Source organism: Pseudophryne corroboree, chromosome 9 (genome assembly GCF_028390025.1).
Source record: "Pseudophryne corroboree isolate aPseCor3 chromosome 9, aPseCor3.hap2, whole genome shotgun sequence".
NCBI lineage: Eukaryota > Metazoa > Chordata > Amphibia > Anura > Myobatrachidae > Pseudophryne > Pseudophryne corroboree.
In genome coordinates this window covers 460,636,308-460,649,034 of record NC_086452.1, presented here as the reverse complement: position 1 = coordinate 460,649,034, position 12,727 = coordinate 460,636,308, and the positions used below count along the sequence as shown (strand labels likewise).

The following is a 12,727-nucleotide window of genomic DNA, read 5'->3' as shown; positions in this document are numbered from 1 at the left end:
GCCTGGAGCTTGCGCTCCGCCAGAACTGCCCTCCCTACGCCCCTGTATGTACGATTATTATCGCAATGCAATAAGAGCTGCCCCTTGCGATACCTGCACCGCCGGATAAGGAGGTGTGCGTGAGTGTCCTGCAGCTCCTAGTACCAGGAGGTGATGTCTGCAGGGAGTCCTGGGGCTTCTCCTTCTCCTCCTCCCCCTGCAGATCGGCTGTGTTGTAGGGGGGGAGGTAGGGATGGCCATCGGTAGGTTATCCATCGATGGTCACCATCGCTGGTACCATTGATGGATAACCTCGATGGTGTAAAACCATCTGTAATGGTCACCCCCTGCATTACTGTTAACTGTAATGTGGGCCAATCAGAGCCTGGGGGCAGGGCTGCACTGGTGTCAGGGGGCAGGGCTAAGCTCAGCGCTCTGACATTACGAGGAAAAAATAATAATTCAGTAGCCCTAAACCATTGATGGTGGGAAACCATCTGGTACTCCCCCATCATTTGTAAAAGTATTCAACATCGGTCATAGACCATCGTTTATTTTTAATCATCGATGGTCAATGGTCATCCCTAAGAGGAGGTTGGGGGATCTGGGACCGTGTCGGGTGGCTGCCAGCACACAGATGAAGGGGAGGGGGGGGCAGAGGCAGCAGGATGCAGAAAAAAGCCCATAGGCTTCTACAGGGTAACACCCGAAAAAGCTGACATTACCCTCCACATAGTTAAGCAGGCGGCCAGGGTCTAGTACATTGAAAATGGGGGTTTTACCACATTCTTCCTTTAGTACATCCTGGTCTAAGAGAGGAGTGGGCCTGTGTGCAGTCTCTGTCTGGGCCCCAACTCCACTCTTAATGCGCCCCTGCTTCCATGGAATACATTACAGCCCTCCTTAATGAACATGTTGCAGTGTACCAAGAGGTTTGGGACCCCTGGTTTCACCAGTACAACCGTCCCTTGCCTGGCACTTTGATATCTCTCCTTAGAGTACTATGTCGTGCTTGGCCTTGTATATGTGGCTTGTACTATGTCCCTATTTCATCCATAAGCCATCCTGTACTATGGTGACGCCTATGTTTCTGAGGCTGAGCCTAGCAGGGTCCTGATGCGGATTCTGATTGGGAAGGCCAGATTGGATTGATGAGGGAGACAATTTTGTTAAATAGGCTGCTGAAGAGGAATTCATTCCGCAAATGAATTTAGTTTGCTGCACAGCCATCCTTCTATCCTTACCTTATACTAGGTGCTTCATCGCGCCCTACGGGCGCTCTTCACACCGTCGCAAGGGGCTACGCCCCCTTAACCCTTGCATGCCTTTCTGGGGTTTAATATTTGTATTATATGGAGTATTACCTGCATTCCTTTGTTAGTGGTTAAATATTGCACAATGAAAGGGCGTGCGATGGTGAAGGAGGCGCAGCCCCTTGTGACGGCGTGAACAGCACCTGCAGGGCACGATGTACAGAATGTAGCGGGTGCGGGGGGGACTGCGGATGGTGTCTGTAGATGCTGCGGGTGGAGGGGAGGCAGAAGTGGGGGTGGGGACCGGATGGAGAAGGTTCGGGAGGTGCTGCGCGTGGGGGAGGGGCAGAGGAGTGGGGGATGCAGATGGGGGAGGGGTCCGGAGGCACCGCAGGTGGGGGAGGGGCAGGGGTGCCACGGGTGGGAGAGGGGCAGGTGTGGGGATGTTGTGGATGGGTGAAGGGTTCCGGAGGTGCTGTGGGATGGGAAGGGACGGGTGTGCCGGGGGTTGGGTAGGGGACCGCAGGCACCATGGGTAGGGTAGGGGCAGGTACGGGTGTTGCGGCGGATGGGAAAGGAGGTCCGGAGGTGCTGCAGGTGGTGGAGGGGCAGGTGCAGGGGTGCCATTGGTGGGGGAGGGGTGGGTGAGGGGGGGACCGCTGATGGAGGAGGGTGTCTGCAGATGCTGCGGGTGGAGGGGGGCAGGTGTGGGGGGAGACGTATAAGGGGGGTGAATGGTGGAAGGGGCCTGGAGGTGCTGTGGGTGGTGAAGGGGTGGAGGAGTGGGAGCCACGGGTGGTGTAGGGGGTCTGGAGGCACAGCATGTGGGGGAGGGGTGGAGTGCCGCATGTGGTGGAGGGGAAGGTGCGGAGGTGTGGTGCATTGGGGAGAGGTCTGGAGGCGCTGCGGGTACTGTACATGCCATAAAAGGTAGTTGGAGGGTATGCAGTAACAGGGCCAGGACAGGGGTGACGGGGTCAGTACAGGGTTGACGGGGCCAGGACAGGGGTGACGGGGCCAGGACAGGGGTGACGGGGCCAGGACAGGGGTGACGGGGCCAGGACAGGGGTGACGGGGACAGGATAGGGGCGACAGGGCCAGGGTAGGGGTGACGGGGCCAGTATAGGGTTCACAGGGCAAGCACAGGGGTGACAGGGCCAGGATAGGGGTTACAGGGCCAGCATAAGGGTGACAGGGCCAGGATAAGGGTGAAAGGGCCAGAATAAGGGTGGCAGGGCAAGGCCAGGGACATGACAGAACACAGGGCACGGGAGAGATTGGTATTAGGGACAAAACAGTGGTGACAGACAGATGTGTCTTACCGGAGTCACTGCTGCTGGCTGCTGCTGTTCCATTCCAACCTGTTGGGATCTGCTGCTGCTGGAGACTTGGCATGGCTGACTCTCTCAGGCTGGAGTCCTGCTTTCTCTGCCAGTCCGCATCCCTCCCCCCCCCTCCTCAGTCACACACCGCAGACCTCGCGCAGCTGCCGGGCACTGTGGTAAGGTGAGACTGGAAATGACTGGTTAGCCCCCAGGAGATGCTGCGGCTGGAGGGAGGAGGGGGTCATAGCATGCACGTGGCGCGGACCTCACGGCTTCCGGGCACTGTGGTAAGGGGAGACTGGGAGTGACTGGTTAGCTCCCAGGAGACGCTGCGGCTGGAGGGAGGAGTGGGTCAGAGCCTGCAAGCAGCTCGGATTTCTGCAGCGCTACCCGCCAGCTAAAGTGTGTGAATGAGCTGGGTGCACTCCACTGCGGGTGGCAGCGCTGCAGCTAGCGGTGGGGTTGCCGGGGCTGGAGATAACAGAGGCAGTATGGAACCTGCACAGCGGCAGGTGCCTCACTAAACTGCAGCTAAGAAGCGTGGAGTGTGTCAGAAAGTGACGCTCCTCCGCACCAGAGAGACCCTGCTGAGTATGCCGATGTGGGGGGTCAAGCACACAGTGAGCCGGTGCCCGTCTGTCTGTATGACATACCCCTCACACACCCCCATAACTCCCAAATGTCCCGATTTTCGCGGGACAGTCCCATTTTTTGGGGTCTGTCCCGCTGTCCCACCCGCGGGTCGCAGTGTCCTGCGGTGGGGGGGGGGGCAGTTGGAAAGCTCCTGTACTCGCTGTTCTGCTTAGCAGAGCAGCGGTGAATAGTGGAGACAGAGGGAGAGGGGGCATCAGGGGGTACGGATTAATGGGGGGGTTCCAGCAGCAGAGCCGGATTAAGGGGGGGGAGGGGCGGGGGATACGTACCGTTGGCCCCACAGTTTTAGAGGCCCCCCCGGCTGGAGTAGCTCTGTCCCAGCTCAGAAGCTCCCCCCCCCCCGTCCTGCCAGCAACAGTGGCAGCATTGTGCTACAGTCAGCACACGCTGCTGCATATTGGCAGGTCTGTGGTGTTGCAGGGAGGCAGCAGTCTCCCTGCTTTCTTCTCCCTGTGCGGGTGTGTAGGGGGGAGCGACCACCTCCTCTGGATTTAGCCCTAGCCTAGGGGCCAAAATCCCATAAAAAAAATAAAAACAAAAATCGGAATTTGCATAAGGGGGCGTGGCCGCGCGGGCCGCGATTAGGCCACGCCCCCAACCCCCAGCAGGCACAGCTATGAGATAGGGCTCCCCTGTCTCAAGTGCCCTGGGCCCCCCGGACTCATAATCAGCCCCTGGGGGCATGCCAGTGTGACACCCTGATAGATTAAAAATGGAATTAATAATATTGCATAATTAATATGGTAGTGCATAAGGTTTAATGGTGTGTCGCCTGCACATATAACTGTGCATTACTTTATGCATCCCTCACAGAGGAAAATAGCAGTGGCTATTTTGATATGTGTCCCTCACAGAGGGAAGTGCCATGGTTTGGGAGAGTTGTGCGTACCTCCCCGAGGGAAAACTAATTTGCAGAGTGTTCCCCATGGACAAGCACTGCGAAGGGGACAGTGCTGCCGGAGGGAAGAGCCGGGCGGCACGAGCAGCCTCGAGAGAACCGTCCCGCACGAGAGAGGAGACGGTTGGGAGCTCTCACGCGGCAGGAGCAGGGGTTCGTGGCGCAGTTGACGGAGGACACAGAAGTGGGGAGAGGTGTGCTACCTGAGCTCCGGCTGGCGGGACTGATCCGAGGAGGCGGTGGGGAAACTCCGGTTCAGCAGTGCAGCGGATGATAGTGCTGCAAGTGACCGTCCTCCAGGGCCCCGGTGACTGACCTTAGGAGGTGTTCTCGATCCGCCCAAGAGGCGGGAGTAGGCGGCGGCTTCCTCGGAGAGACCAGCGGAAGAAAGGTGCGGCCTGCCAGTGATTGACAGCGCTGGGCGGGACCAATCTAGAAGCCCTAGTATTCAGGCAGTGAAGGAGGAGGGCTGGAGAAAGCGGATCCACCACCCATATATGGACCAGGAACCTCTCACAGTTAAAGTACGGTTCAGGTATAGTGCATGTTGCTAAACACTAACCTGCATTGCAACAACACTGGTACAACAACCAGAGAATGTAAAAACATAAAAAAGAACTAATAAGTGCACTTATTACAAATAAATACTGCAGTATAAGAAAACACCATATCTATTTAAGATTGGATCACAGCAGAGGGACAGCTAAAGACAGAGTTGATTACAGACTACAGCCGTCAGCGTCCTGCACCTCCTGTTAGAAAGCAACCTCCCTGACATAATTTAATGGTAATGCACTCAAGTTACTAAACACACAGAGACCTAAGACTAAAGTAATAAATCCAGCACTTCAGGAGTGATAATTTAATATTTATTTCATCTCTGTGCAAAATATCAATAACCAATAACTATAGAGACATTTATCATACTCACCTAGTTTGATTGAGTTAAATCGTCATCTGGACTAACCCTGCGAAAGGAAAAAGAACAGTCAGTCTGAGAGTGATTACTTCCTTATATAGGATTGACTAGTGCACCATAAATAACATTTTCCATTTGTTTTAAAAGACATTGAGATATATAATATTTATAAGAGCGCTATGGTAGGGAAAGATATAGAGTATAACTTCGCATAAAAAATGTTATTATATGCTAGTTGGTAATTGATTTTAACATATAACAATACTTATATTTATGTATGTTCAGTATGAGTTAACAATTGGGTTTTAGGTGACTCCTGACCAGAGAATAAGAGAAGATTCCACACGGAGCCGATCAATAAATGTGTTTACGGGTTTGAGGGTGAAATATGGGATTCATATCTGAAAATTGAATGAAATTGAAATTTGTCTTCAACCTTCTTTAATTCTGTAAATTTTATAGAGTTCTTTTAAAAAAAACATTCATACTCATAAATAAATATTTAGTTATAACGTAGCAAAGAAAGTGACGGTCATTTATTGATAAAGAATATCCTCACCTCTCTGCGAAGAGTCAAGAAAGAAAATACTTCGAACAATCACCAAGAGGTAAAAAGAAAAATAATATCGTTTCATTAAATATCTACTCAAACGTTACACCAGCAGCTCACAGAGCGCTGGGCATGCCCCCTCACTGACGAAAACGGGGACCCTCCCGTGAAGCCACGCCCCCTTTTCGCCGAGTGTTTCCCTCCTTCTGCCTGGAGAAAGCTCCTGCAGAAAGCTGGGAGGTATGCAGCCCTGTCTGTGACATGCCCAATGTCCATGCTATCTGCTTCTGCTCCTAGTCTCCTGTAGATTTGGCCAGATCTCTGTGACTCATTTGAATAACTCCGCCCACTGTTGTGACTCCGCCCAGCGTTAGCAAATGAATCACAAGGTCACAGAATAGGGCTATTATATAGGAGATATAACCCATTGGTTTCCATGTCCTGTTGTCAGGGACCCGCAAGCACTGCAAGGTCACCTGACCCGGGTCTCTACCACAATGCCAGAACCCACAAATAATTCTACAATAAAACCAGGGAAGTTGTGGGCCTTTCGACACACCTGTTATACTGATTGCATTTAGGTAGCGGCTCCCACGCATCCACGTAGTCTGTTGGTGAGGCTCCCATTGCAGTCATTTATAACCGTGCACTAATTATAGTTCAAATATACAAGCACAGCCGACCCCGTGTCCCGCAGTCTGCGATTCGGCCTTTACTTTGTGCACAAGGCTTAGCGATAGCCACATCCACGCAGTCTGGGATAACGCTCCCTGCTTCAGCAATTTATTAATATTTCCAATTGCACACAGACCTCCGCGCAGTATGGTTGTGTGCCTCCTGTTTCATCAATCAATAACACCTCTGTATGACAATTGCGCATAGGCTCTGTGAACAGACGTCCACGCAGTGCGTTGTCACACCCTACTTGGCAATTAATCACAATTTATAGCATCATTTATCGATCCAATAGTCTCTTCAAAGAATTTGTGTTCTGGAAGCATTTATACGACAGATTAAACAAATGGACGTTTATTTTACCAAAAAACAAGGGTACAATGCTTATTTCAGAAAGTTACAAAAAGTAGTGGTTACAAGATAAAAGAGTTACAAAGAATATACATACAAGTAAGCAAAGGAGTAAATAAAACAGGATTAACTTGCAGCCTTAACACGCAGCTCGGTCTGTCCGCAGGGTAACGGTGGGAAAGGTGCAGAGACCTGCAGGTGAAAACTCCTCTGTGATGGAGCCTCATTTCCAGCCCTGATCACAAGCCGCAAACACTCTTTATCACCAGAATATCGCACCTTTGGTGGGGTCAGCTGAGGCCCTGATTGGCTCATTCGATAACTAATGCGGGCCCCCCCTGAAATGCTCATATAACTTATAACTCACAGTCACATATTTGGGCATAACGTCCCCCACAAGAGGAAAACAGGGGGTGTCCATATTACTCTCTGCTATTTCAGCAATGATATGACTATAAATACAGTGTTTGTGACATGGGTTAGGGGAGAGGTTTCATATCTTGGAAACTATGGCCCTCATTCCGAGTTGATCGCTCGCAAGGCGATTTTAGTAGATTTGCTCATGCTAAGCCGCCGCCTACTGGGAGTGAATCTTAGCTTCTTAAAATTGCGAACGAAGTATTCGCAATATTGCGATTACACACCTCGTAGCAGTTTCTGAGTAGCTTCAGACTTACTCGGCATCTGCGATCAGTTCAGTGCTTGTCGTTCCTGGTTTGACGTCACAAACACTCCCAGCGTTCGCCCAGACACTCCTCCGTTTCTCCGGCCACTCCTGCGTTTTTTCCGGAAACGGTAGCGTTTTTTCCCACACGCCCATAAAACGGCCTGTTTCCGCCCAGTAACACCCATTTCCTGTCAATCACATTACGATCGCCAGAACGATGAAAAAGCCGTGAGTAAAATTACTAAGTGCATAGCAGATTTACTTGGCGCAGTCGCAGTGCGAACATTGCGCATGCGCACTAAGCGGAAAATCGCTGCGATGCGATGAAATTTACCGAGCGAACAACTCGGAATGAGGGCCTATGCTTCTCCGAGACACAAAGAACGCAGTACCTCTCCGCATATACTAGATCTCTTTATAGGGAAACTTATATGCATATAGGGAGTATGGAAATATAAATTTGACTCCATATACCAATTTATAGATAAATGGGCAGCAGATTTATAACCCCATTTAAAAAAACAAGATAATTCCATCTACCTAAATATTGAGATTCTGCCCTAATAGCTCATGAACCTCACACCTGTCATCAGGAAGCGGCTTCACCTCTCTACCTCCCGCTCCCTGCAACTTACGCTTCACCTCTCTACCTCCCGCTCCCTGCAACTTACGCTTCACCTCTCTACCTCCCGCTCCCTGCTCTTACGCTTCACCTCTCTACCTCCCGCTCCCTGCTCTTACGCTTCACCTCTCTACCTCCCGCTCCCTGCAACTTACGCTTCACCTCTCTACCTCCCGCTCCCTGCTCTTACGCTTCACCTCTCTACCTCCCGCTCCCTGCTCTTACGCTTCACCTCTCTACCTCCCGCTCCCTGCTCTTACGCTTCACCTCTCTACCTCCCGCTCCCTGCTCTTACGCTTCACCTCTCTACCTCCCGCTCCCTGCTCTTACGCTTCACCTCTCTACCTCCCGCTCCCTGCTCTTACGCTTCACCTCTCTACCTCCCGCTCCCTGCTCTTACGCTTCACCTCTCTACCTCCCGCTCCCTGCTCTTACGCTTCACCTCTCTACCTCCCGCTCCCTGCTCTTACGCTTCACCTCTCTACCTCCTGCTCTTACGCTTCACCTCTCTACCTCCCGCTCCCTGCTCTTACGCTTCACCTCTCTACCTCCCGCTCCCTGCTCTTACGCTTCACCTCTCTACCTCCCGCTCCCTGCTCTTACGCTTCACCTCTCTACCTCCCGCTCCCTGCTCTTACGCTTCACTTCTCTACCTCCCGCTCCCTGCTCTTACCCATTGTTCTAATCTAATCCTGACGTTTAAGATATACTTCCGGTATCATGTGTTCTTGGCACCTCCAGGGGTTGCGTTCCATTTACCAATTTTGAAATACCCCCACATACATTTCCCTCTGATCTCCTATTTACTCATTTGTAGTTTTGCTAAGCAGCTATTATCTCGATGGTCGTAGCCTGATAACACCTGTCCTACGGATGGTGCGCTGCGTCACAGAATGCTGGGCCCTCACCCTGCCTGTTTTATCCATCTACAATCCAGACGTCAGTTTGATTTGACACAGTTGCACAGTGGGATGACCGAATGGCACAGGTCTTTTAAGGAGCGAGCTTATGATTAGGTCTAATATAACACAATAATAACAAATATATCAATAATATTGTTAATACTAGAAATGATTAGCAAGAACCACTACAGCAAAAACAAAGTATTACTAATAAAAAAGCAGCAATAGCTGATTAGGGGTATGGGTCCTTGGGTTGACCACGATAGGTCGACAGGTGAAAAGGTCGACATGAGTTTTTGTTTTTTTTGGGGTGTCGTTTTCTTCGTAAAATGACGGGGAACCCCAATTAGTGCACCGTATTCGCTCGCCATGCTTCGAGCAAGGTGCCTCGCTCCACTACTGCTGCACTTGGCACAGATTACCGTTCCCAATTGTAGTCCACGTGGATCGTCAAGTATGGAAAAATCCAGAAAAATGGAAAAAAATAAGAAATGTGAAAAAACTCACGTCGACCTTTTGACCTGTCGACCTAGTACAGGTCGACCTAATGATCACGTCGACCTAGTTACCCTGTCGACCTAACGTATGTCGACCCAATGACCGTTGACCTAAGTTGTGTCAACCTAACGACCGTATCCCCTGATTAGACGGTGTTAATGAGAATAATCACATAATGTAAGAAATTAATGTTACCACTGTAACAATTTGTATATCTGAGTCAGGCAGCCGGAATTCTATTAAGCCAGATTTCGTTTTATTGTTACTTTTTATTGACTGGTTTTGTACAAATTGTTACAATGGTAATACTTGCGGTATTATGCGCTCAAGGCATTTCCAGGCGTTGCGTTCCATTTACCAATATGTGATTCTTCTCGTTACCACAGCCTAATCAGTATAACACTTGCTGCTATTGCTGATTTTTGTTACTATGGATCCCCGCGAATGTGTCCCAGTTTTTATTATTCTTTAAATATAATCGCCATATCCGCGTGTCAGGCTGCCACAATTAGAAGAGATCATTTACACATATAATTATATGTATACACTATGGGGGTCATTCCGAGATGATCGTAGCTATGATCATTCACACTGACATGCGGGGGGACGCCCAGCACAGGGCTAGCTCGCCCCGCATGTCAGACCACGCCCACAAAACAGCGGCCAAACGCCGCCATTTCGCCCCCCACCCTGCGACCGCCTCTGCCTGTCAATCAGGCAGAGGCGATCGTAGCGGCCCGACGGCCTCCGGCTGTCTGGCATGCTCCGGCGCACTGCGGCGCCGGCGCATGCGCAGTTCTGACCCAATCGCACCGCTGCGATAAACTGCAGTGTGCGATCGGGTCAGAATGACCCCCCATATATAATTATACACAAAGCCCAATATCCATTTATTCAGTTCACTTCAAACGATGAGACAAGGTGAACTTTGCGCAGTTGAGCGATTTTTTTATTTTCTTGCACTGCGCATGTGTCAGATTCGCACTAATGTAGTGATTAATTAGCGATGGTGGATGCAGTGAGAATTAATTTGCAAAGTGAGCGACGGGTATTCATCGTCTGTAGGAGGTAATAGGGGTGGCTTGTTAAATGTAGGCATGCCGCAGCCATTTTGGAAGCATGTCTGAGCCTGCGACTTACTTGTGACGGACATTGCGTCACTGTACACAATCAGAGATACCATGGGTTGGCGTCTTTGTACAAATACTTGCAGCTGCAGAATTAGCATATTCTCCCAGATTCGCTGTGTACAGGATCGCAGTAAACACGGCATTTGTGTCTCACTCTGAATCAGCCCCAAAGTATCGTCCCGCAGAGGAACATGGGTCCGAGACGACAGATTGTAGTAACCAGTTCTCTTTTTATACAATTAAAAAATTATTATGGTGCTAAACAATTAGTATTAAAAATGACTACAATAGTAATATACTGTGACTTATACTGTATATAAACATTGCAGATCCACAGGAAAAGGCCCCGGATTACCACGGCGATTGCTTTATATCCGCACTACTACTAAGTCATATTTAGGTAGAAGTTTTTAAAAAGTGAATTAATAAAAGGAATTTTACATGGTTGATAAAAATTATGCAGCTCTTACATTTAATGAAGTAACAAAAAAGGCACAAGCTGGCGGATATATACTTTAAATATTAATTCCACTTTTTAGAAACTTAAACATGACCCATATGCGGAGAGCAGCCTGATTACATGTTACTGTAACAGCGCTGGTCCTAGGGCCATATTACATACACAACAGCACATAATGTTACAAGATGCCTCATACTGGGGTGTAACAGCTTGCAGGCTGGTGCCTCCCTCTGCATAGTGAGGTGACTGAGGCTGGATAGTTAAAGTCGCGTGGAGTAATTCCAGGTCACATGACGGCACAGCAGCACTTCTGAGGGTAATTGTCAGTATAAACCTTGTTCTCCTTCCCATAGACAAAGTAGTCGTATCGATTGCCTTTCCAAATGTATACCACCTTGGTGAGCGGCAGCCACTCAATGCCGTGTCTCTGAGGATATAGAGTAAATGTATTATTATATATGGGGTACTATGCCTCATACTATGCATTATAGAGAAAGTATACATCACAGAGGACTCCTAATGTGATAAGTGGGAGAGATTTACTAAGACTTGGAGAGTGATAAAGTGAAGAGAGATTAAGTACCAGCCAATCAGCCTCTAACCGCCATGTTACAGGCTGTGTTTGAAAATGACAGTTACCATACCTGTCCTCATCAGTTACACCTCACCCTACCTGTCCGACATCATTTACACCTCACCATACCTGTCCCACATCATTTACACCTCACCATACCTGTCCCACATCATTACACCTCACCATACCTGTCCCCCATCATTTACACCTCACCATACCTGTCCCACATCATTTACACCTCACCATACCTGTCCCACATCATTACACCTCACCATACCTGTCCCCCATCATTTACACCTCACCATACCTGTCCCACATCATTACACCTCACCATACCTGCCCCACATCATGTACACATCACCATACCTGTCCCACATCATTACACCTCACCATACCTGCCCCACATCATGTACACCTCACCATACCTGTCCCACATCATTACACCTCACCATACCTGTCCCCCATCATTTACACCTCACCATACCTGCCCCACATCATGTACACCTCACCATACCTGTCCCACATCATTACACCTCACCATACCTGTCCCCCATCATTTACACCTCACCCTACCTGTCCCCCATCATTTACACCTCACCTTACCTGTCCCACATCATTACACCTCACCATACCAGCCCCACATCATGTACACCTCACCATACCTGTCCCACATCATTACACCTCACCATACCTGTCCCACATCATTTACACCTCACCATACCTGTCCCACATCATTTACACCTCACCATACCTGTCCCACATCATTACACCTCACCATACCTGTCCCCCATCATTTACACCTCACCATACCTGTTCCCCATCATTTACACCTCACCATACCTGTCCCACATCATTACACCTCACCATACCTGCCCCACATCATGTACACCTCACCATACCTGTCCCACATCATTACACCTCACCATACCTGTCCCCCATCATTTACTCCTCACCATACCTGTCCCACATCATTACACCTCACCATACCTGTCCCCCATCATTTACACCTCACCCTACCTGTCCCCCATCATTTACACCTCACCATACCTGTCCCACATCATTACACCTCACCATACCTGCCCCACATCATGTACACCTCACCATACCTGTCCCACATCATTACACCTCACCATACCTGCCCCACATCATGTACACCTCACCATACCTGTCCCACATCATTACACCTCACCATACCTGCCCCACATCATGTACACCTCACCATACCTGTCCCACATCATTACACATCACCATACCTGTCCCACATCATTAC

The 12,727-nt window shown here is 49.8% G+C and overlaps 1 protein-coding gene across 3 annotated transcripts in view; it reads right to left on the bottom strand.

Moving 5' to 3' along the window:
* The window catches only part of LOC134958580 (protein SSUH2 homolog), a 77,405-nt gene that overhangs the window by 9,000 nt on the left and 55,678 nt on the right, over positions 1-12,727 (bottom strand). For 2 of the 3 annotated variants that reach the window (XR_010187069.1, XR_010187070.1), the window contains exons 13-14: positions 11,080-11,310; positions 5,041-5,077 (exon numbers count right to left, since the gene is read on the bottom strand). Coding sequence is in view for 1 of the 3 variants with exons in the window: in XM_063941277.1 (XP_063797347.1) it covers positions 11,170-11,310 (141 nt within the window). In the remaining 2 variants the exon portion in view is untranslated. Of the gene's footprint in view, positions 1-5,040; positions 5,078-6,591; positions 11,311-12,727 lie in introns of those variants that run through there. The other variant, XM_063941277.1, reaches the window with a different exon arrangement.